This window comes from Acomys minous (assembly GCF_964271855.1).
Source record: "Acomys minous genome assembly, chromosome: 3".
Lineage (NCBI taxonomy): Eukaryota > Metazoa > Chordata > Mammalia > Rodentia > Muridae > Acomys > Acomys minous.
The window spans coordinates 53,191,752-53,214,633 of NC_140485.1; the positions used below are offsets into that span (position 1 = coordinate 53,191,752).

Sequence of the window (22,882 nt, forward strand, 5' to 3'; positions counted from 1 at the left end):
TTCCACAAGCATATATTGAGCCCGTGCTGTATGCGCCAGCATTTCTGGAAGTGAACAAAGTGTCCTGTGGGAGCTAAAACCGACAAGAGGCACACAGAGATCTTCCTGAGGCTGGGCAACTTTCAAGAATGTGTCCAGTGCACATAGCCTTTCCTCTCTGCAGCCACAGATCAAGGGTCGGGTAACCTCTGCAAACCTCATGCAGCTTCCTGTGGGCTGGCTGGGAGTGCAGGGCTAAAAGCAAGGGCTCTGAGGGGCGTGTGTCTCTGCTCAAGCTGGGCTACCCCCACTGAAGCCCTGTGCCCTGAGTCAGGTTGTATGACCTCTCTCTCCCTCATTTCCTGTTGGTAGGAAGGCTGCTGACACAACACTTAGAAGCCTACTTTACATGCTAAGTGCCCCCAAGAAGGGTTGTGCTTTGCTTAAAGTCTCTGCTGACCCAAGAAAGAGATTTGAGCTGTTCAAAACAGACCGTTTGCTTTCCAAAGCCCCCTTCTTCCAGATGCTTGCCCTGGGAGGGGTCAAGAATCCTCACAGGAAGCGTGCTGGGTGGCACCACGACACGCACCCTACCTTACTCTGGATCACCTTCTTCTTCTCTCTGCAGCTCTTCCTCATGATCTTTGCCATGTGCCTCTTCCGGGGCATCCAGTAGGCCGTGGCCTGAAGACACCCAGCCCACCACTGCCCAGCAGCCAGCCCTTCCCTTCCCTGTCCTCTGGCCCCAGGGGAGGAGACCAGCCCAGATGGCCAGGAGCATAGGGCTAATTTTTAAGAAAAACAAAACAGCATGAGAAAGACATGAACTGAAGGGGCCTCACTTCAGCTCCAAGGCAAGGGCCATGGGCTTGACAAGGACCTAGGGCTGGCCTGGGACCAAAGGATTACCAGCCTCAGATTGGAGTGTCCCCTGGCCGAGGATCCCTTCTCTTAGCATTTCCAGGATCTGAGCAATCAGGAGACAGAAACACACCCTGGAGAAGGAGCCAAAGCTCAGGCCCCAAGGAGATGCACTTTTCACTACATTAGGACAGACTCTGCAGCAGCACCTGCTGGAGGCAGGGTGAAGCTGCCCCAGCTCCTGCATGGATGAGGGTAGCTGTGTGTGGACACTGGATCTGAAGGCAGCTGTCTTTCGTTTCCTCGCCTCTTGGATCAAAGCCTCCACTGTCCAGGAAAGGGCAGTGGCCTGTCCACAGTCACACAGCATGTGCATGACAAGGCCATCCTCAGGCTGCTGTCACTCCAGCCAGGACTCCATCCAATGTAAACTGGACAGGAATTGCTCGCCCCAAGTTCTACAGCTGAGAAAAGTCTGTACTGCGTCCACTCTGTCCCGTTTGTACCTCTGTCACAGATCCTACTGTGATACATCACCTGTCCCTGGGGGCCATACCCTCTCCCTGTTCTCCCGGGCAGAAGACACCCCTTTCCAGTATCATTCACTTCTTTCTACCCAGAGTTGAGGCTTGAATGTGTTCTTCAAGGTCCCTGCCAAGAATTCACCCCTTGCATACCTCCACATATGGAGCTCACTACCTCCCAATGCAGCCTCCTGCCTTCAGATGCTCTGACATCACCATCACCTCAACACACAGAAAGAGTTCCCATTTTCCTCTGCTTCTGTACATGTATTCCCTTCACCCGCTCTCCTTGACCTATGACCTAGAGGTTAAGGTCATGCCTCTTGTCTGCAAACTTAAGAACCCCACAGCCTCTCAGCCATTCCTACTGACACACTTTCTGTCCTTTTGCTGTACATATGACATTTTGTTGTTCTCTCTAGCCTCTGTTATTCTCCCAGACCCAGACTCACAGGTTCACAACCAACACACACACACACACACACACACACACACACACACACACACTCAGACTAGATTAGCAACTGTTTACAAAAAGCCTGCCAGGACTGTGTTCAATCCATTAGTGTTGTCTGTCAGGATCTCAAGTTTGATTAATTATGTCTGCCATGGGCACAGAAGGGGAGCAGTGGTGGAAGGAACAGCTCCTATGCCTGCTCTCTCTCAGATGGAAGAGGCTGATCTAACCCCAGCTTCCCTCTACCTTCCTGCCACCTGGGAACCATAGCTATAGCCTAGAGCCCAGGGCTCCCCTGCCACTCTGTGCTGCTGTCTGGGTTCAAGGGGACCCTCCTCCCATTTCTTTCCTATCCTCTTCATTTTCTCCTCGTCTATACTGTCCTTCCTGGGAGTTGTCTTTATGACAGCTTACATAGCATCCCCATGAATGAATCCATGAGTCCCCTAGAGGCTGAGTCCTCAGGCCAGGGGGCCCCACTGCTGGATCCCAGGCCAGACTAAGAGGACTCAGGCTCTGACTCACCACATACTGGGCCCCAACAGTCTAGGAAGGCAAATAGTTCAACTGAGAGTGATTGGAAGCGGCTTGGCTGAGGACAGACGCCAACCACAGGGGCTGCTGCCCAAAGCTAGGCCAGGCTGTCAGAGACTCTCACCAGAACTTTCCATACACATGTTGAAGAGATCCAAGCTAGTCCAGATTTCAACCCAGCTGTGGATCCAACTCCTCAGGCAACACTCTCATGGAACCAGAGGCAGACAGTCTTCATCCTCTGTAAGGTTACTGGTAGCCATCTACAAAGGTGTCTTAGGTCACCCTACTGGAACTTGGTAGGCTGCTTTGTATACTTCCAGAGGGGAGGAGAGGGTAAGGGAGGAGGAAGGGGGGAGGGAGGAAACCGTCCCTTCACTTCTCACCACAGGATCAACAGCCTCACCTGAGATGCCCTATGACCCTCACCCAGTAGTGAGCAGAACATCCCCTGCCTGTCCCAGAACCACTTGCCTAAGGGACACCAGTATTCTACAGGGAGCAAAGACTGGGTCTGTGGCCCATGGCACTCACCCTACCCCAAGCCCCTGCCTACCCAGGTTGAACCCAGCACTACTACTCCAGGAACCCTGTCACACACACACACACACACACACACACACACACACACACACACACACACACACGAGTGCATCATATGTTAAAGTCTATTTTGGAATCTGTAAATGTCCCTTGCAGTAGGAAACAGAGCTAATTTATCATTGTATCTCCCAAGTCCCTCATTTTTATATTCTATATCAAAAAAATTTTGTAATATAAAACAGGACACCACACAGATTGTTTCGCACTGTTTTCTTTTGTGACCGTTTCTTACAAAAGGAGAAAGGACTGAGGAATAAATAGTGACCATGACAGAGGTGGTCTTGAGGGCCAAGGCAGAAGCATGACAAGAGGAGCTGGGGATCAGCCAGGGCACCCTGAGCTCGAGTTCAGCATGGGGTTCCTGTCTCCATCGCTGCCTCCTTCCAAGCTTAGTGTCCCATGGAGGCCACAGGTGTCTGTATGCTAACCTTGCTTTGGCCTTGACCCCACCCCATCTGAAGGTGTCACAGCGGTTTAACCAGGTGACCTGGCCAGCACCCTTCTGGTGCTGAAGGGAAGACTGGCAGATGTCCCTGCAGGCTGAGCATGGCTGGCATCTTCCACTCCCATGACTACCTCCCTTGGGACTCTGTCTGGTGGCAGTGTCTGGGCCTGTGCTGAGTCAAGAGGTGAGACTGCGAGACCGGATCGGCACGCAGCCAGCAACAGGAGGCAGGTGCACACAGTGGGCCCCTTCTTGAAAGCACAGGTCCTCCCCCACTCTGCCAGATCAGGGCTACAGAAGCAGCCTGGGCTACCACTTGGCATGTCTTCCACTGAAACGTCCCTGGAGTCCCCTTCACTGGGCAAAGGCCATTGTCATGGGGCAGCTGGCTGCAGGGCCAACCCAGCTCAGGGAGGCTGTGAGCCGAGGTACGCCAGAGAAACGTTCCCCAGGCATGGGGGACAGAGATAGGCCTCAGGCCACATCTCTTATTTAGTGTGCTTGCTGCTAAAAGGAAGGAGAGTGCTGGGGGCTGGGATGAAGGGGAGGAGCCACACAGGCTGGTGGCACCAGGGGTGTGTCTTCAGCTATAGAGACCCACTATCAGGGTGCTAAGGGAGGCCAGACCCACTTCTGTCTCCTTCCATTGTAGCATTTGAGGAGCTGTAGGCTTTACCCCCAGGCCCTGGGGAAAGCCTCTGGAGGGTATCTGGAGGAGGCACTGAGCTAGGTATAGCCATGCAGGCCTTGGAGGCCATGCCAAGGAAATGTCCCTGCTTTGCTTCCCCTCAGAATTCCTCATGCACTAGGGGCCTATGAACAGCCAGTACCGGGGCCTGTCAGGACCTATGGTATATTATCTAACCTGTCTTGTTGGGAAGGGATTCTGGGGTTCTGGGGTGCAGGCATCCAGCCAGAGTATCAGAACACCCTATAGCAGGCCAAAGAGAGGGTCAGGTGTGCAGGCTGGGGGTGAGGCCCTTGGCCCAAGGGAGGCAGCCAATCCCCTTGCTAGATGACCTCATTAGGGGCTCTAGAAACTCGTGTGTGTGTGTGTGTGTGTGTGTGTGTGTGTGTGTGTGTGTGTGTGTTTCTCGATGGGGAGGAGCTGAAACCTGCTGCTGGGGCTGGCACAACCGAAAAGGACTTCTTGACAGAGGAACTTGCCTTGCCTCAGCCCAGACCCCAGGACTCTACTCTAGACTGTGTCTGTTAGAGTCTAGAGGCCAAAAAAAGCCAGGACAAGGAGTTGTCCCTGTATGGGTGAGGAGTGGGGTGCAGAGGCCCCAGCCTGACTAGTCACTCCTAGAAGCCCAGGAGGTCTAAGCTGACTCCAGAGAGTGCCTGGGTGGGAAGGAAGGTGTGTGCACCCTGCCCGCCTGCAGGCCTGCCTGGGGCCCACAGTGAAGTCCCCAGCCACTCTGGCCCAGGTCCAGGCCCAGGCAGGTCCCAGCCCGCTACACTTTCTTCGGTTTCCGGCCGACTTGGTAATAGTAGTAGATGCTGACAATGACAAAGAGGAGGCGGCTGGCCAGGAGCAGCAGGGTCCCTAGGGACATGAGGCCCGTCTCAGCAAGTGTGGCAGTGACAACTGTGAAGGAAGTTGGGGGGAGCAAGAGGTCAGGAGCAGACATGTGCTCAAGTCCCCCCTACCATGGGTGCTATGTACACTGAACACCCTCCGCTATGCCTGCAGAGTGCTGAGCTGAACTTCTGGAGCTCAACACCATGCAGTTCCTGCTGACAGTAGCTCTGGTCTGCTGCCCCCAAGTGGCAGGTGCCCAGCAGTGCACAACCCTGAGTGTCAGCGGGTGGTGGGAGGGAGCCGCTGTGCGTTCTGGACACTGGTGTGTGTTTCAGGGCCCCTTCCTCCTATACCTTGTCAGCCTTCCTACCCTACACCACTCACCCAAGGACTGCACGCCGAAGTAGCAAGCTTCCGTGAGCAGAGTCCAGCGGATGATGACCTTCTCGGCTGTGTACAGTGCGTTCCACATGATCAGGGAGATGCCTGTTGGGGTGGAGCACAGGGTCGGTCTGAGCACCCCCAGCCCAGGGGTCTGAAGCTCCATATTCCACAACACCCACTCCTCAGATCAAACTGTCCTTCTTCAAGTCCTCATCTCTGCAGACCTAGCTAGCTGCCCACATCGTTGCTGAAGAACTATCTAACACAAGCCAGGTGCTCTCCTTCCTGGGGTATCTATCTATACAATGAGGCAATGGGGCCTCCAGCCCCAAGCTATCCCTGTCCTTATGATCCTGTGTGAAGAAATCTAGAAACTCAGTTACCTGGGCCAACAACTTAGTGTCCCTAACGGTGCCCCTGGAGACAGAAAACTTGTGGCAAGGAAGAACTTACCCTAAGGAATTTACCTGGGAAAGCAGAATAGGCTTTGATTTTAGTGGAATACCAGCCATTGCGGCTTACCCCTCAGGGTCTGATCTCTGGACACCAGAGAAGTGCCCAGTGTTTGCTCAGTTAATGACAGCCACCCTAATGGTCCACCTCCACCACCACTGCCTTGCTTGGAGCAAGCAGGTCCCAGGTCCAACTGGCATAAGACTGGAGAAAGTGCATAGGCAAAGGCCCAGTGGCCTTCTGAAACTGAGGAACGGGCATCATTCAGTGTGGGTACCACTGAGACCCAATATACAACACAGAGCGAACAGGTATGGAAAGAGAGGCTGGATCCATTGAGGCGCCCAGATCCCACACAGGACCTGGACTGCCAGGCATAAATGCACATGGTGGTAAACCATATAATGTTTTAGGGAGGGGAGTGATGTCATTTCTGTTGAACTTCAAAACTATACTTCGCCTTCCTATCATCTGTTCTGCCCTCAGATCAGAGAGGAAACCAAAAGGACCAAATGCCTTGGGGGATAAAGTCTTGAGGACACCGTGCTGAGAATCTAACCTCTCCTCTAGGCCATGAGACCCTGATGGTCAGGACCTGAGCTTCATTCAGCTAAGGCAGTGAGTGAGCTTTCAGCAATCAGCCCTTGTCCCAACCAACCACATGCATTCCAACAAAAGCCACAAGGTGGCAGCACATGCTCAGCAAGATGAAGGGGCCCGAAGCTACCAGCCTGCTGGAGAATGAAGGGGGAGGCTCTTCCGGGGTCCCCAAGGGTCCAGATGTAGCCAGCGGTACTCACTAAGAAGGGCACCACCATAGAGGCGGATGGGGGTCTTGCTTGTCACCTCAGCCCCATCAAAAACTGCATCGTAGAGCTGGTCAGGAAGGGCCAGGGCCTGTGGAGCACAGTAGAGGAGCGCAAGGTTAGCTATAAGCTGAGATGAACGCCGGGGACCTCCTTCCTCCAAGAACATAGCCAGGGTCCCCAGGGAAGAACTTGATTGTCCCCCTACCTGGGGTTCCCAGAGCCCAAAGCATGAGATGCTGGTTGCTTTGGGGCACAGCACACTGGTGAGGGACAGAGGTGTCAGCCCTGGAGCTAGCAGAGACTCTGAAGGATGAGCCTCAGTGAAGAGACAGCAACAGCTAGTGGTGGGGTGGAAGAGAAGCTGAGGGAAGGACCAGGGCCACATCCAACCACCTCTAGTTCTTAGTCTGAGGTGCCACCCGCTGACAAGCACCCGACCTGCTTGTAGCTTGGACTGGCATGCAGAGGACTCACCATGATGGCCACACTGGAGAACAACATAGCAGAAAGAAACTGCCAGACCCTGGGGAGGTGCAGAGAGGAAAAGTTACAGCCTCACTCACCGTGACCCCCTCCCCACCCCACCCCACCTCCGTTCTCAACCCAGACCCCAGGGATCGCTCTGTGCAGGCCACACATGCAGGGCTATTTGAGGGAGGCAATGAACAGTGTGGATGGAAACCAGAGCAAGCCCCGGGAATAGAGGACCTAACACATACCCGGGACACCAAAACCTATCGAAACAAGACCTGCTGCTCACCTGAGCCCCAGAGGCTCTCGCACAGCAAACTTGATCTCGTTGCCCAAGACCTGGCTGATCTGTGGACATACAAGTCAGAGGCATCAGGAAAGGCAGCCTTCAGCATCCCACCCACCCACCCACCTTCCTCTCGGCACCCATACACACTTGGGGCCCATCAGAGCACCTCTGACTAAAACAGAGGCCCCCTCACACTCAGGTGCCAACCTTTCCTGCTTCCCTTGGTACCCAGACAATAGAAGTTTCAAAAGAGGTGGTTAGGAAAGAAAGCCCATGGTGGATCTCCCACTATGGGCAGGAAACCTGCTTCTATCCATCACTGATATAGCCTCGAGGAAGTCATTAGCCCCTCTGAGTCTCCACTTCCTCATCTGGACAGTGGGTCGATAATCACATGGACAACCTGCAGGGCTAGCAGAATCCACTCATGTCTATAAGTGTCTATGCATACGGAAGTCATAGGCTCTGTGGGCCTTGGTTCCTTTCCCTAGCATGGCCCACCTTTGAGCGGTGCACTTCGCCATCGTCATCCTCCCCGCCCACGCCCAGGATCTTCCTGGTCTTCAGGCGGCTCACAAGGTCTGTCTGACTGTGCTTCTTCATGAGCGGAGGAGGCTGTTTGGCCGCCATGTTGTCTTCTGCTGAGGGACATGAGGAGACACTGGCCTCAGCCATCGTTCCTGCTGGACTTCCAGACCCCAGGTCCCAGTGCAGGGCGAGAACGGTGTGGCCAGGCCCTACCCAGGGCCTGAGAGAAGATGGAGCTGCGGCTGCCTCAGTTTCCTCTCCTGTAAAATGGGTTGAGGAGGATGCTGCCAGCCTGGTCCCTGTGGACGTGACACAGCCCAGGTAACTGGGTTAGACAAGGCCTCACAGTCAGCCCTAGAGAGGCGTATGGGCTTTAGAAAAGGCATTTGGACCAGGCTATATCTCACTGACAAGATTTCTGGGTCATAGAGACAAAGGAAACTTCAGAGAGGTAAGGATCTTCCCAAGCCTAGACTGAGCCTCCTAAGTCCTAGGCTTTTAGCCACATGGACCTGCCCAACAATCCCGACTGTCAGCAACCTGGCCTGCTGCTAGCCCTACTTCCTAAACAGTCTCCACTGGCTAGGACCTAGAAAAGAAGAGGGTTAGTCATGAGGGAAAAAGGCATTAAGCCCAGAAAATGCGGCTTCAGGTAGTGGCCACACCGCCCAGGCCCTACCCATTCCCTGCCATCAGCATTCACAGCCTCTTTCCCACCCCACTTCTGCCCATCACCTTCCATAGCCCTAGCCCTGCCACCCCCAAATACCACAGGCCGGTCCTAGGCACGTACTGTGAGCCAGATGCCGAGACAGGCACTGGTGTCTGAGGCGAGCGCGCCTCTCCTGTGTTCAGTCTTCACAATCTAGGAGAGGAGACAGGGCACGGAGGGGACCAAGGTGAGGCTCTGGCTGACCAGAGTCCTGCTGAGCAATAGAACAGGGTCCCAACCCTCTGCATGACCCACCAACCTGTGGACTCGGCCAGTGCCAAGAGTCCTCTGGAGACCAGCATCTCCTTCCCAACCATAGCATCCTCATTCCAAGGCAGAGCTGGGAAGCTGTCCTCCCCCCTCCAAGCCACCTGCTGCCCAACGCCATGTCCCTGACCAAATGTCTTCCAGCCCCAGGGATCACCCAGGTTCCTTTTCAAACCTGCCAGAGCCTTGAAATGAAAGAAACCTGTCCGACAATACAATGGCGGAAAGGCACATACTGTGTGCATGCCAGCGTGGCGTGGATACATTAGGAAGAGGTCCTGTGGCTTTTGTTCAGAATGACAGCAAAAGTCACCACTGGAGCTGTGGGATTGGGGTGGGGGATGCTGGAGACACTGATGGGACTGCAAAGGCTGCCTGTACCCCACATAGAGGTACTCAACACCCCCAGGAGAAGCAGGAATGTCCTTTCAGTCACATGTTTCAGGTGGGGCCCAAATCCCGAGCCCGGGTCACCACTTTCTTCTGAACCCAAACAGACTGGACACCCACTCCTTACCATCCCTAACCCTCCCTCTGCCAGGCCACACAAGGGTGAAGAGCTCAGCCCGGGCACCTCTCCTCGAAGGACAGAAGCATCAGTCGCTTGACTACATCCTTCCCATGTTCCCACTGACCCTTCATTTTAACCCACGCAGACATGACCTCGGAGATAATTCATGTCACTGCCACCTCCGGGTCAGGACACAGTGGGTTCACATGTCCAGAACGCAGTGTGCCATCCCATGTCCTCACTTCCAGCAGCCACGGGTCTGTCATCCTAGTTACTTCTAGATTTTCTCCAAATGTTGCATAGAAACAGAATCATAAAGCATGGGAACCTCTGCCCGCCCAGCTTCCCTCAGCCAAACACTATGCCTTTCCCGGATCATCTCGGTCCAGTGACCCATCTTCCCATTCCTTTTCAGTGCCCATCACTAACTGTGAGACACTTGTACCAGATGAGAAGCATCCGGTTGTTTCTAGCCTTCTTTTGTGTGCTCTTGGTGGGACCACACATTTCCAGACCTCTGAGGTGAATGGCCCAGAGTGGGCCTGCTTAAATGTGTAGACAAAGTGAACAGCCAGGGCACATCACCTGCCTCCCACAACGCACATGCTCTCCGGGCTTCTCCATGCTCGGTCAACACTTGCTCTGGGCCATTTCTATTTTAGCCCCACTTTTTGGGACCCCTGTCTTCTTAAACTTTCTCAGGAATCCAGATGTGACAGGCTGTTTGACTCAATCCTGCTGGGCCCCTCACTAGTCTTGTGACCTAGGGAGAATCATCTCATTAACCTGAGCCTCAGTTTCCTCATCTGTGAAATGGGACTTTAGCTCCAACTTTCTAAGACCTTGAGGTAATAAGAGATGCTGGGTCAGAGCACAGATGCTGTGCAGAGAGGCACCTGCACAGAAGAGAACCCATTCAGTGCGGCCCTCTGTGGGTCAGGCATGCGCAGTGAGGCCCCCCCCCCCCCGTGCTAAGCTGGTGTGGAGAAGAGGGCAGCTTGTCATCAGTAGTTAGAGCAAATTACTTCTTGCCTCTGATTTCTAATGTTCTCATCTTCGGTATGGGAGCAACCACCCACACCCACTCTCAACCCCACCCCAAGCTGGTCTAAGGAGAAACAAGACCTGGACAGAGGTGAAGTCAGAAAGTGACCACTGTGACCACAGCAGGAGGGTTGCCCTCTGCTGCCTGGGCCCACATCTGGGATCTCCAGTGGCTTAAGTGGGCCTATAAGCCAGCTGCTTAGCCTGTGTGCCTCAGTCTCCCCACTTATGTGGGGGAAGAAGGGGCTAACTCACACAACACCAAGAAACATACTGTCTCCATCAAGTCCGCGGTCAGTGTCCTGTCTTGAACAGGATCCAGAAAAGATGGTAGCTATTGGACAGGTACCTCCTCACCCTCCTCAGCACTTCCTCTACACCCTGGGCAGTAGCTCTTGACAGGAGGCTGGTCTCATTAGCACCTTCCCGGTCCCTACATGGGACCAAGCACCCAGACCTCAGTGCCCAGTGCAAGACTAGTTCTAACATGTCCCTCCTTGATGGGCTGGAAGCACCCCAGTTAGGGCATTGTTTTCCTTTGCCCCATCTCTGGCCTCCCCTCTCCCACTCTTCCTACCAAAGCTATTTAGAAAGGGTTTCAGGTCTGATTTTTTTTTTTAAATTAATGAAAAAGAAAAAAAAAAAGTAAGTGCAGGCACCTCCCCCACTCCATTCCTGGGAATCCTGGCCACACACTCACTGGCTTTGAGAAAACCTGGCTTTGAATCTTGGCTCTACCCACTTAAGAGCTGTAGGCTTTAGGAGAGCCACGACAGCATCCCCAGCCTCAGTTTCCATCTGTGAAACAGGGCAATAGGGATGCAGAAGTGCCAGTGAATGTAGGTGGGTACCGTGCAGACAAGAGCCCTCCCCTGGGTAGGGTCTGTCCTCCCTCCCACTGACCTTTCTTCCCTCATCCAGATGAGGAGAGGAGAAAAGGCCCCTGTCGCTCAGGCCTGCCTAGCTTCCTGCATGCTGCTCTGAGGGCCACCACATCCCCACTATGACTGTGGAAGGGAAGAGGTGGCTGATCACCCACTCATGCTCACAGCAGTGGAGACTAGAGGCCTCCCATCAGTCTGCTAGGCAGACATCTACAGCAACTCTCCATCCTCCTAAGAGTGACAGTCACCCTGAGCCCTCATCCAAGTGGGAAACTCTTCCCTGCCCTCAGCAGGGCAGCTCTGGCCTACTCTCCCTCCTCCTCAGGGCTCGGCTGGTCTCCTGGGTTCGACCCTTAGTCATCTAAAACCTATGTCCCCTCATTTCCCTTTCCCAGGCCCAAAGGCTGACCCAACAGAAGAGCAGGGAGTCTGTGCTCCTCAGAGCATCTGTCCTCGCAGCCCAGGCCTCCCTAACTCTGCATTCTGTGGAACAGCCAGGGAGAGAGAAAGGGCAGCCTCTTGATCCTAGCACACACTTGAATAGGCAGGAATTTAAGGCTCCATAGGGCAGGATCTGCCCCTAACTACATTAGAGCTGGTGGCCCAGGGCTAACTTCAAATCTGCTCTCTCTCTAAGAGGTGAGGTCTTTAGGCCCGTGGTTTCATCTGAAGCTCCAGTATAATAGTTTGGATGATAGTACCTTCCTGGGGTGCTGCAGGCTCCAGGGCATGGGTTTCTTAAGACAAGAAAAGGAGGATGGGAGTGCCCCTTCTTTTATATATATTTTTTTTTCTGTTTGTTTTTTGTTTTTCTTTCTTTCTTTTTTTTTTTTAAAGATTTATTTATTTATTATGCACACGATGTTCTGTCTGCTGTCTCCATGTGTACGGGTCTGCCCACCAGAAGAGGGCACTAGATCTCATTATAGATGGTCATGAGCCACTGTGTAGCTGCTGGGAATTGAACTCAGGACCTATAGAAGAACAGCCACTGCTCTTAACCTCTGAGCCATCTCTCCAACCCCCTATTTGTTGTTTAAAGACAGTGTTTCTTTGTGTAGCTGTGGCTGTCCTGGAACTAGTTTTGTAGACCAGGATGGCCGGGAACTCAGAGATCTGCCTGTCTCTGCCTCCGGAGTGCTGGGATTAAAAATGTGCGCCACTACACTCAACAGAAGAACAAACTCTTTTTTGTTTGTTTTGCTTTGTTATTGTTTTTGGTTTTTCGAATCAGGGTTTCCTTGTGTAGTCTTGGTTATGCTGCAGCTTTGTGGCTTCAAACTCAGAGAGATTCAGCTGCCCCTACTGGGATTCCAGGCGTGTGCCATGGCGCCGGACTGAGGAACAAACCCTTAATGACTAGGAAGCCTTGGATTCAACGTTGGACTCTTTCTCTTCACTTCCCTGTGAACTCAAGACATTGCTTAGCCTCTCTGGGCTTCCAAGTCCTTGTCTAAGGAACCAGAGTGAGTCTAGTGAGCAGTCCTGTGGCTCACCACAAAGGATGCAGCTGAAGAGCTGGGCCCCTGGCCTGTGCCCCACAAAGGACAGCAAAAATAAAAATAAAAAAATGGTGTTATTAATCAACTCGCAGGCAGACTCAGCCCTGGGCAGCAGTCCTGACGAGGCAGGGGCCCCACGCCTCCCATGCCTATCCTGGAGGGCTTCCCCATCTTTCCCAGGAAGCCTGGTTGCCATAGAAACCAATGGACTGCAGAGCTGTCCCGACAGGGAGGCTGTGCCCAGGAGGGCTGGCTTAGGAAACCTGCTGGCCTCGGAGGGGGAGGGGAAGAAGGGACCCAGAACACCCACAGCTGCTCCAGTGACTTCTCCTGTATAACAGCCACAGCCCCTCCACCAGAAACCCACTTCCTCCCCAGTGTAGGTACAGGTGCAGCCTGTCCTCTTGCTGGTGAGGAGCCTGCCTGAGCTGGGGACAGTGGCCAGCTGCCAGTACATCCAGCCTGGGAACCCCCTTGAAGTTCACATTAGCGGCTGTGACAATAGCCTATTTCCATTCCATTTTTCATGTGAGAGCTCTGCGGCTCAACTGACTTACTCTAGAGTCCCTGGCTTGGAGGGTGTGGCAGAGCTACAGTTGAAGTTCACCTGAGCAGAGCTTTCACTGCATCTCCTGAGAGTATCTCGGAGTAGAGGTGGAGGTTTGGAGGAAATGAACGCCTGTGTCTAGCTGTGCACAAGCGCCTGGTGATAGAAGGTTCCATGAACTTGAACACACACACACACACACACACACACACACACACACACACACACACACCCTCGCAAACATAACTAAGCTTCAAGCCATCTTCCAAAGCAATGTCCCCTGGAAGTCTTGGTATGTCCCCAATGTCTGAAGCCCACTTCCCCTCCCCCGCCACCCCCCATGCCTGGACTGGGCCTCTCTTGGGGTCAGGGCCTGTGGTGTGGGCGGGGCTCTGAGAACTAGTGCCACAGATTGGAGCTCATTGTTCTGTTATCTCTTTGCTGTAGAATAGCTGGAAGTGGGTCTGAACAGCGCTGCCTCCAAGCGGGAGGGGTGGGTGGGGGAGACATGAGAGGCAGAGTTCAGAGTTTGGAGGGCCTGCTCAGAAGACAGGCAGAGAAGACTCAGCCCCTGGGCCCCAGGGCCTGTATCTGTGGCCTCTTCTAGTGTAGTCTAGGACAAGATGGAGGTCTAACTACCTGCTAGGAGCCAACTGCTTGGGCCCTGTGGCAAAGCGACAGACATCTTGTGGTTGTTGTCCCTGGGGAACAAGAATGAAGGGACCACACTCCCGCCCTAGGCTTGCATTCCCAGACCTGGATTCAGGCAGACCTGCTGCCCTGTGAGGAACCGTATTTACTGCAAACGGTTGCCATGCCTCACCCACAAAGCCAAGGGTCGCAGGATACAGGCAGCAGTAATGACACATATAATGCCCTCTGCTGTATGGGTCTCTTTGGAGATCTTCCAGGCCCAAGCATTGGGGAACTGGAAGGGATGCTACTGTGCACAGTGCCTGGAGGCAGCAGGGCAGACCCTCAGTCACCAGAGAATGGAATTATTCTACAGCACGCCACCGAGGTGGACAGAGCAGTGGGGAGGAGGGGCGGCTATCTCTCTGTCGCCACTCACCAGCTCACTTGTCACTAAGCTGCTGTGAAAGGTGAAGTTGACAAAGAGGGGGAGCCATCAGACAAAGGCCATGAAGTGAAAGCCTTTAGTGATAGACCCATGCCAGTGACAAAGCTATGGAGTCCACGCCCAGTTCTTCGAACCTTCGGGAACCTGATGCTGGGATCTGAAGCCTCAGAGTTTGCCCTGCCACTGGGAGGTCAGGGTGCCCCAGTCACTGCGCTTCAGGGAGGGCAGCTGATGTCACTGGCATGGTAAGCCAGGGCTTGCCCGTCAGGACATTTTTCTGTGTGGGTGGGAAGTGTGGTCTCCCCTCCCCACACCCCTCCCCAGGTCTGACTAGGCAACCCTGACCCCAGCTATTTAAGCACATTCATTTGCATTTAAACTAGGCCCTGCTCAGCCTTTCTTGCCTTTCCTACTTCTTTGTGGAGATTTTAGCTTCTCACCAGTTCTCTGTCTTTGGAAGGTGGCTGATTTCCAGAGGGACAGAGGAAAAGCCCTGACTTACGATACATATGTTTTCAGAGCTTAGTGGTCAAATAAATAAACAATCCTTGCTGTGTGGTTGAAGGTGGGTGGGGCTCAGGTCTGGGAGCCACACCCCTGAGTGGGGGGATGGGGATGCTTCACCTAGAGGTCAGAAGCCAGGACCAGCTTCTCACCCAGCCTTTGGCCACTCAGAAGTCACTGACAGGGCTTTTCCTGTCTGGCTGTCACTTGGAAAGGACAGGACGCGCGACGCAGCGTGGAGAATTCCTGCCCTTTTCAACCCTGAGTGGGCCAGCCTCCCTGGGGCCTGGTGACGGAGTCAGTGCCCTCTAGGGACATCAGGACAGTCTTGCTTCTAGTTCCCACAGAACCAGGGCGATCCTGTGAACTAGGCAGTAGCTCTCTTCCCCAACCATTGCCATCCCTCCTCAGGCCCCTCCCCTGCTGCTTAACAACACAGAAGGGACAGCTGAGGGTTTCCTCAAAGGCATGCTCCACACTCAGCCAGTGTTTCCCTCCAGACTAGATAGCAGGCCTGAAGCCCAGCTTTCCCCCTGGGCAAAGATCACAGTCCTGGGCAGAGACTTCCCTCCTCAGTGGTTAATGAGGCTAGTCACTCCTAAAAAGGTCCACGCTCACATTCTCTGACCCACTAGCCCCACGAACTTGCATGGCCTTGGGAGAGAGCTGTGCCTCTCTGGGCCTCAAATGTCTGTTAAATGGGCATAATAACAGCACTTCCTTTCTCCTGATTAGAAGCTGCCTACGAACACGAGCAACCCAGAATAGCTTGTTTTGTAGCCCTCAGCCACGCTGCTGCTCAGACCTGCAGACGCAACTGCTTGGTGTTGGTGCCCTCCTTTACCCAAGCAGTTTCTGGGCAGAACCCCTTCTGGGAATCCATGCCCACACAAACAGGGCATTCTGAAGAGGCTGGCTATCAGAAGGAAGTGGGGTGAGACAAGATAGGGGTCCCGTCTCTGGGTCAGGACCAGCACACTGATGACGACGGAGCCAGGTGCAGAGGTACAGCCTGGGTGACTGTCTCCCTGTTCCCAGCTGCTGTGGCTGGGGGAGGGACACAGAATGCTTCTCGGAGTGATGCTTTCCTTCCTGGGTTCAGAACAAAATGGCCATCTCCTGGCTGCCCCTCCTGGCTGGAGAGAGGGTGTGCTGGCTTACAGATCTTCTCTCAGTTTCACTTCACTCACCTATGAGATAGGGGTGGGTCCCCATCCTTTGTCACCTGTGCCTCCTGTCTCTTCGCCAACCCACTCCACAGGAGCAGCACGGTGCTGCCTCAGGCTCTTTGCACAGGCTACTCTGCAGGACTGGCCACTCTTCAAAATGGCATCAACGTCCCAACACTCTACATATTCACCTGATCGGGCTTTCTTTCCGAGACAGCCTTCAGCGTTCTACTTAAAGCCCAATCATCTATTACATATTTGCCTCTCCTTGCTTAAGCCACAGCACCACCAAGAGCTTCCACAGGTATGCAGGGACCTGTGGGACCAGAGCTGGCCATTCGTGCCATCACTCTTTTGTGTAGTACTCACAGATACCTGGGGCAGTAAATGAACACACAGAAAAGCCAAGAATAATGGGTGAAGCCCCCCCCCACCCCACCCCCCGTCCTAGCCAGGAGCCTCAGGCCTCTCTCCAGCAGAGGGGGCTGTCACAACAAGTCAATGCTTGGAGTTGGGGGTGAGAGGCATGGCAGAGGTCTAGGCCAGCAAAGGTCAAAGCAGGGGGGCTTCGAGTGGAGGCAGCTAGACTTGAGAGACTTATGGAAAGAGAAGCCAGACCTCTTAGGACACTGAGACCAGAGGAGACTCTAAAAGAGGACACTGTCTGTACCAGGGCGACAGCAGAAATCTGAAGAATATTCTTATTTCCCAAGGACCCAACAGGGAAATAATGTTTTTTGTCTCGAACTGTGCCTGGGGCTGCCACTAAGGGGCAGATGGTATTCCTCAGGATTCTTCCACGAACCCACCACAATCCCGCCGGCTGCAGGTGGCGGGCTCTCTCCAGGAGCCTCCAGATTGGAGGCACAGCTGGGTAGGTGTTCCTGCAACCCAGGGACTTCTACACTCCCGCCAGGCCCCATCCAGAAAGTTTGTCTAAAAAGAAACGAAACAGGAAGTGCGGGCTAGGAGACTTTGAGGAGGCTTTGGCTTCAGACTTTGAAGCAAGGTGGGGCGGGTCCTAGGCCTCCCCTGCTCCTCCACCACACAGGCGGGAGGAGAAGCCCGCTCCACCTAGGCTGCAAGAAGAAGGCGAGAGGCGACCCCAAGCAAACGTCTGGTCCTTAGATGCCCCCAGAGAAGGTGCGCGGAGCATTTTATGCGCACTACATGGGACCCCAATCCATCCTGCGCCAGGCAATGGCCCCACGCTGCCCCCTCACAGCAAACCGCGCGGCTTGGGAAAGAGGGTCGCCCCGGTCCACCTGCGAAACCCTCCTAACCGATGTGGGCTGGGGTCTGGCCCAGCTACGTTTCTGCCCGCTCCTATTCAGCAGGGACTCTAGAGTGTCACCGGCCTTGCCCCTTCCGCCTCTGATCTATCCGCCACTCCCCCACTTTGTGAGGCGGGATCCCGCGACTTCTTCAGCCCCCGCACCTATACAGAAGGTCCAGCCAGACCTGTGGACAGCGGAACCCCGCCACCTTTTCCGCCCGCGAACCCGTGGGGGCGAGGACCCGGAAACTCGCAAGTTTGCACCGCGAAATCCTCGGACCAGGAAACAAAGGCAGGAGGGGGTGCGGTGGCGAGAAAGGGGGGAGGGGACCGAGAACCAAGCCCGGCGGTAGGAGAAACTGCTTTACACTCGCGCTCGCTCTTGCTTGGAATCAAAGAGCTATAGCCCTGGAGCAGGCCGAGGGCAAAATAAACAGCCCTAGGGGAAGGAGGTGGCGGACTGGAGATCTGAGGAAGAAAGGGAAACCGAGTCAGTGCTGGGGGACGAACAAAAAGGACAGAGGACGGTGCTTCGGGGAGCTCAGCAGAGGTCCAGGGCGCCACCAGACCCGCAGGTGCCAAGCTGTCCCGGAGCCCAGCTTGCGAGCGCAGGGTGCTTGCTGCTCCCGTGCTCCCTAAGGCCCCCCGGAGTCCCCGAGCTGCGCTGCGCAGGCAGCGGCCGGCGCGGTGGCAGCGGAGGAGAAGTGCGAAGCTAGCCGCGGCGGGCAGCGGACTTACGTTCTCAGCGCGTGGGGTGCTGCACTCTCTGAGGCGGCGTGTCCTGCGGACGCTCCGGCCGGAGAATCTCACATTGCGTCCCCGCGCTGGGCGGGCAGGACAGGGCAGGGCAGGCTGGACTCATGCGCCGCCGGGCTCGCCCGAGTCTGGCGGCCCGCACTGGTCCCTCCTCTAGTGCCGCTCACAAGCCAATGGCGCGCCGTCCCCTCCCACGCGCTGGGCCGCCTCGCCCCTGAGGTGGCCGGGGCGGGCACAGAGGGGTTGGCGGGGGACCCAGGGCTTCAGCGGAGGCCCTTCCAAGAGCGGCCTGAGGAGGGCGCACCCATGCTTGGCCAGGGTATCCCCCGCCAGGGGACACCCTGTCGCTGCGCCACCCCAGACTTTCTCGGAAGTTCTGTTGACAGCGCCCCTTTCCCGGGACTGCAAATATACCCCCAACCAGTTGATGAAAACACCCATTCTCAGGCCTAGGCCAGTGTATATAGTATGCAAGGGACTGGCTTTGGCTGGCTGGGTCTTCAATTGTGAAACAGCACGGTTAATAACAATGTTCACCGTCTGCTAAAACACTTTCAAGAATGAAATCTTAGTGTGCCCAACAACCCAAGAGCTTTATAGGACTAGTCCAAGTTCACAAAATCGAGAGTCATTAATACTTAGCCTAGGCCTGAAGACATTGGAGAAGGGGTGTTCTGTCAACCAGGCCACCCTTGTCTCCCCAGCTTGGTGTCACTGTCTAATGACAAGAACTGTCACCCACCTCAGTGGCTGTGCTGTGCGTTGCATGTGGCAGGACTGGAGGTCTCATCTGGAGCTACAGAGTATTTGTTGGGGGAACCAAACAGCCCTTTGTCTCAGCCCATGCCAAAAGAGTATTCTGGGTGAGCTTTGAGTGGTCCTGGGAGGTCTTCAGGAGCCCCTCCCACTAAAAAACAAAAGGAACAAGATCAAAACAGGCTCCTACAAGACCCTATCCCTTGGCTGGCTCTGGACTCCCTGGGACTCTTTTGTAGCTCTTGATCACTCAGGGCCCTGCCTTCTTCTGCTGAGAGAAACTCCTGGATCTTGTCTTGTGGGCTGGTGGTGAGTAACCACAGCAGGCCTGGATGGAGGGTGGGGATGAAGGCAAGCAAGCCGGAAGATAAAGAAGTGCAACAGAGAAGAGTGGCTGCCCCCACCCCAACTAGGTGTGCCTCTGGCTCCTGAATTTCGCTTTCCTTTTCTGCTCCAGGCTGCAGAACCAGAATACCTGGGTTCAAATGCTGGCTCTGTCTTTTAGTTTAGCCCTGGGCAAGCAAAGTTACCTAACCTCTCCAAGTCTAGATTCCTTATCTACAAAAGGGTGTGGCCTGTAGCAGGAAAGGTCCTATGACTATTGCTGACTTTTCCAGTTACAGCAGCAGCCCCTGCTTACCAAGCCTGACCACGTGTGGGGTGCTAATGTACCAGGCAGGCTCCATGGCCCTCCCAACCCCTGGGGCTTGGCAGGAGGGGCTGTGCCCTTTGCTAGGAAGTAAACAGAGCAAACCAGCTCTGTTAGCCTCCTGATTACCAAGGCAACTAAATTCCCTTCCCACAGTGTCACCCGCTCTCGCTGAACACCTGGCTAGTCCTGGCCAGTAATGAATGAATCACTCAGCCAGTCACGTCTGTGGCTCTGGATTAGGCTTGCCTCGAGCTGTGTGGAATGAACTGCACATCCAAGCCACCTGTCCCTGATCGAGAGTTTCATCATGGCCTGGTCCCCGAACAGTTCCAAGTCTCACCTCTGGATAAAGATGAGATGATGGATTCATTGTTGCAGCATCTGTCCCTTCAGCATGCGGGGCTCTAGGCTGTGTCACTGGAACCCAGTGTTATCCCTGAGCACCTCTCAGACTTGGAGACACTTCCCAGTGTCCCACCAGGAGCAGGACCTGGAGGTAGAATTCTCCAGGCCCGAACTGATGATAATGACTCACACTGTCCCCTTGAGAAAGAGGCTGCATTAGAGGTAATGAGTTCACTGTCACTAGTAGCATGCAAGTAGAGCCAGACAGGGCTTATACTTTCAGCGGCGCTGAGTGTAGACAGAGCCTATGAACTCTGGGTATCTGTATTCTGGGGTTTCCGTGTCTACAAGGAGGTGAACTCTCCACCCATGCTTTGTGAAGAAGGTATAGCTATCCAGAGGGGCCCTGTGTGCCAGGTAAAGTGCTTAGTGAGCCCTGGGGCCTTGAAGTTGACAGAGGACCATCCTTGTTCTCAGAGGTCTCCTATTGGGAGGACAGAGACATTTCCATGACCTCAAACAGGAGGGAAACCGCTCACACTCACAGTCACAGCTGATAGGCTGGGAGGCTGCGAGAACACGGAGCTCAGAGGGTAGGCACCACCGAGTGCAGACCCCTTCTCTGTATCTCACCAGCTCTCTGTGGCCTCTGCTTGCATACTGCCAGACACAGAGTGCTCAATACTAAATGGGCCTCTTCCTAATTGGAAAAATAGTGTTGAGTGACAAGAGGCTATCTACCGATCGCACCATCATTTCCCCGAGGGTGCCCACCTCTATGCATACTCTTCCCCAAGTCATGTGCATTTGTTTAAGAACATTCCTTAGACCACCGCTCAGCCCTTGACATCTCCTCAGCTGATAAGTGGAGATGGGATGGAGCGTCCTCCCCAGAGTGTAAGAGAGTGTAAGAGAGAATGCATGCTGAGCCCTTTGTTCGAACATGTTTCGGAGTTACCTCATCTTTCCATCAGCTGGTGGCAGGCTTACCTGGTCAGGCACATAGTCACGTGAAGCAACATGGATATTTGGCCTGCATGGACTCTTGAGGGTAAACACCACCCCAAACTCCCTGCCCTGGTGACCCTCTGTTGCGTCTGGGAGGGAAATGGACATGCAGGCATTACTGCTCCTTAGAGCTAGAGAGAAGTCAGTGAGGTGATTGGATAAAAGGTTTGCCAAGTGGAAACTCGGATTCTTATTGTTCCTGTAGAGCCTGGACTGGAAATGTGCTAAAAATGCTCTCCTGAAAGCCTCAGGAGTGGGGCAAGAGTTGGGGAACTGCAGACCAGTGAGGGTCACTCCCACAAAGACATAGCAGCTGCTGCACCATCTGTCCTGTCCTGGGCTCCCTTAGCAAGAAAGGCAGCACCTCTGTGCCCTAGAGGGAGGGAGTATGTGCAGTGTGTGTGGTGACTGTGCCAGCGCTGTGTGCAGGTGGGTGTGAGAAGTGGGGGAGGAGCATGCAACTCACTTCTGGACTATGGGCCCTGAGGGAGAGAACATGCTTCCATGAGCAGAACATGGAGACACATGCCTGCCTGTGTTCCCAACACTCCAGAAATGGAGGCAGAAAGACCAAGAGTTCAAGAACATCCTCAGCTACGTAAGAAGTTCAGGACCAGCATGGGCTATATGAGACACCACCTTGAAATGAAACAAACAAACAAACAACCCCCCCAAAAAACAATAAAACCGATGCAGGCTAGAGAGGTGGCTTAGTGGGCAAAGAGCTTGCTGCACAAACCTAATGACCTGAGTTCGATCCTTGGACCCTACATAAAAGTGGAGGGAAAAAACTGACTTTAGAAAGTTGTTCTCTGACCCCAACATGTGTGCCATGGCGTGGGTACCCTCACCATACACACAATAACAACAACAACAACAACAAACAACAGTGACAATTCAAAACGAAGGTGGCTGCAGGTAGAGCAGGGTTAGCAGGGAATGGAGAGGGCTATGGGAGCTAGCACTGGACATGGTCTTGGAGCAGGGCCCATGCAGAAAGGTCTCAGCAGTGCCACCTCCTTCGACCTGTTAGAGCGGGCAGGACTGTCTGAGTTCAGCAGTAGGTGGGCCTGGGACTATTGGACACACATAGGTTTAAATCCTGCCTATGGGACCATGGGCCAACAGTTCTACTCCTCTGAGTCTGTTTCCTTCTCTGTAAACTAGAGTTGAGGACTGGGTGGCCTTCTTAGGTGTCTCAGAAACTTTAGCCGTGATAGTGTAGTCTGTCCTAAGCCATTAGCTTGGAGCTGTACACAGAAAACTGCTGCTGCTGCTGCTGCCGATGATGATGATGATGATGATGATGATGCCGGGGAGCAGGGTAAAGATGCTTCAGAAACTACAAAAGGTGATTCTGAGATGACAACTGTTGAGCCTGGATGAGCTGCGGCTGCCACAGGGTTGCCCCTGAGGCCTAAGCTGAAACTGACTCCTCTGAGAGACCCCAGAGAAAGAGTCGAGCTGGGTCAGGTGCCTTTCCTGGCTCCTCTCACTTCCAATAGTTTTCTTCTTTCTGAGATGCCTAGCCAGGACCTTTGGGGGTAGCCTTTGGCTGAACAGAGCTTTGGGGGGGGGGTCTGAAGGAGAAAGGGGAAGGTCAGGAATCCCCAGGCTTTCCCTCCCTCCCTCCCTCGTGCTGTCTGCTTCCCCTCCTCTCCTCCAGTCTGTAAACTAGCCATCCCCAACTCCCGCCCCTGTGGCTGCCCTCCCTTGCTGACTCATCTCCATTGTCGCACTTGCTGTGGATGCTGTGGGAGCAAGAAATGTCACACAGCTCCTTACCTGGAAGAAAGAAGCTTTGGGAGGGGGGAGGGGACAGGAAGGGAGGCGGGGATGACAGTGGAACTCAGGCCTCCCGGAGAAAGAATGGTGGGCAGCTTGGGAAGCCAACCTTGAGTGCAGTGTCAGGAAAGCTACTGGACAAGGTCAACCCAGAAAAATTCTTCCTGGACCAAGTGAGGTGCAAGGCCTTGATCCTCTTTAACTAGCTTAGTGGCTCCCCA

The 22,882-nt window shown here is 54.3% G+C and overlaps 2 protein-coding genes across 7 annotated transcripts in view; one reads left to right on the top strand and one right to left on the bottom strand.

The window, feature by feature from the left end:
• Positions 1 to 3,153, top strand: part of TSPAN18 (tetraspanin 18) — a 137,216-nt gene extending 134,063 nt beyond the window's left edge. For all 3 annotated transcript variants that reach the window (XM_084777649.1, XM_084777651.1, XM_084777650.1), the window contains one exon: positions 608 to 3,153. In XM_084777649.1, the coding sequence (XP_084633775.1) occupies positions 608 to 655 (48 nt within the window). In that variant the 3' untranslated portion in view covers positions 656 to 3,153. The remainder of the gene's footprint in view (positions 1 to 607) is intronic.
• TP53I11 (tumor protein p53 inducible protein 11) lies at positions 3,154 to 18,281 on the bottom strand. Of its 4 annotated transcripts, none has more exons than XM_084777653.1 (8): positions 18,098 to 18,281; positions 8,656 to 8,727; positions 7,836 to 8,161; positions 7,335 to 7,393; positions 7,049 to 7,097; positions 6,566 to 6,662; positions 5,313 to 5,414; positions 3,154 to 4,994 (listed from the first exon to the last, which is right to left on the bottom strand). In XM_084777653.1, exons 3-8 carry the CDS (start codon positions 8,007 to 8,009, stop codon positions 4,861 to 4,863), a joined length of 615 nt encoding a protein of 204 aa, XP_084633779.1. In that variant the 5' UTR covers positions 8,010 to 8,161; positions 8,656 to 8,727; positions 18,098 to 18,281; the 3' UTR covers positions 3,154 to 4,860. The 4 variants fall into 4 exon arrangements, with proteins under 4 accessions (XP_084633779.1, XP_084633781.1, XP_084633780.1 ...); XM_084777655.1 differs by having other exon boundaries at positions 7,836 to 7,972; positions 18,098 to 18,280; XM_084777654.1 differs by having other exon boundaries at positions 7,836 to 7,975; positions 18,098 to 18,280.
• Between the last annotated feature and the right edge of the window lie 4,601 nt (positions 18,282 to 22,882).

Bases quoted from the DNA above. Each gene is read 5' to 3' on its own strand.
- TP53I11 (XM_084777653.1), bottom strand. From the start codon at position 8,009: ATGGCTGAGGCCAGTGTCTCCTCATGTCCCTCAGCAGAAGACAACATG. The intron at 7,394-7,835 runs GTGGGCCATGCT...GTATGTCCACAG, and splicing joins GCGAAGTGCACCGCTCAAAG to ATCAGCCAGGTCTTGGGCAA. The intron at 4,995-5,312 runs GTGAGTGGTGTA...CTTCCTTCACAG, and splicing joins CTTCGGCGTGCAGTCCTTGG to TTGTCACTGCCACACTTGCT.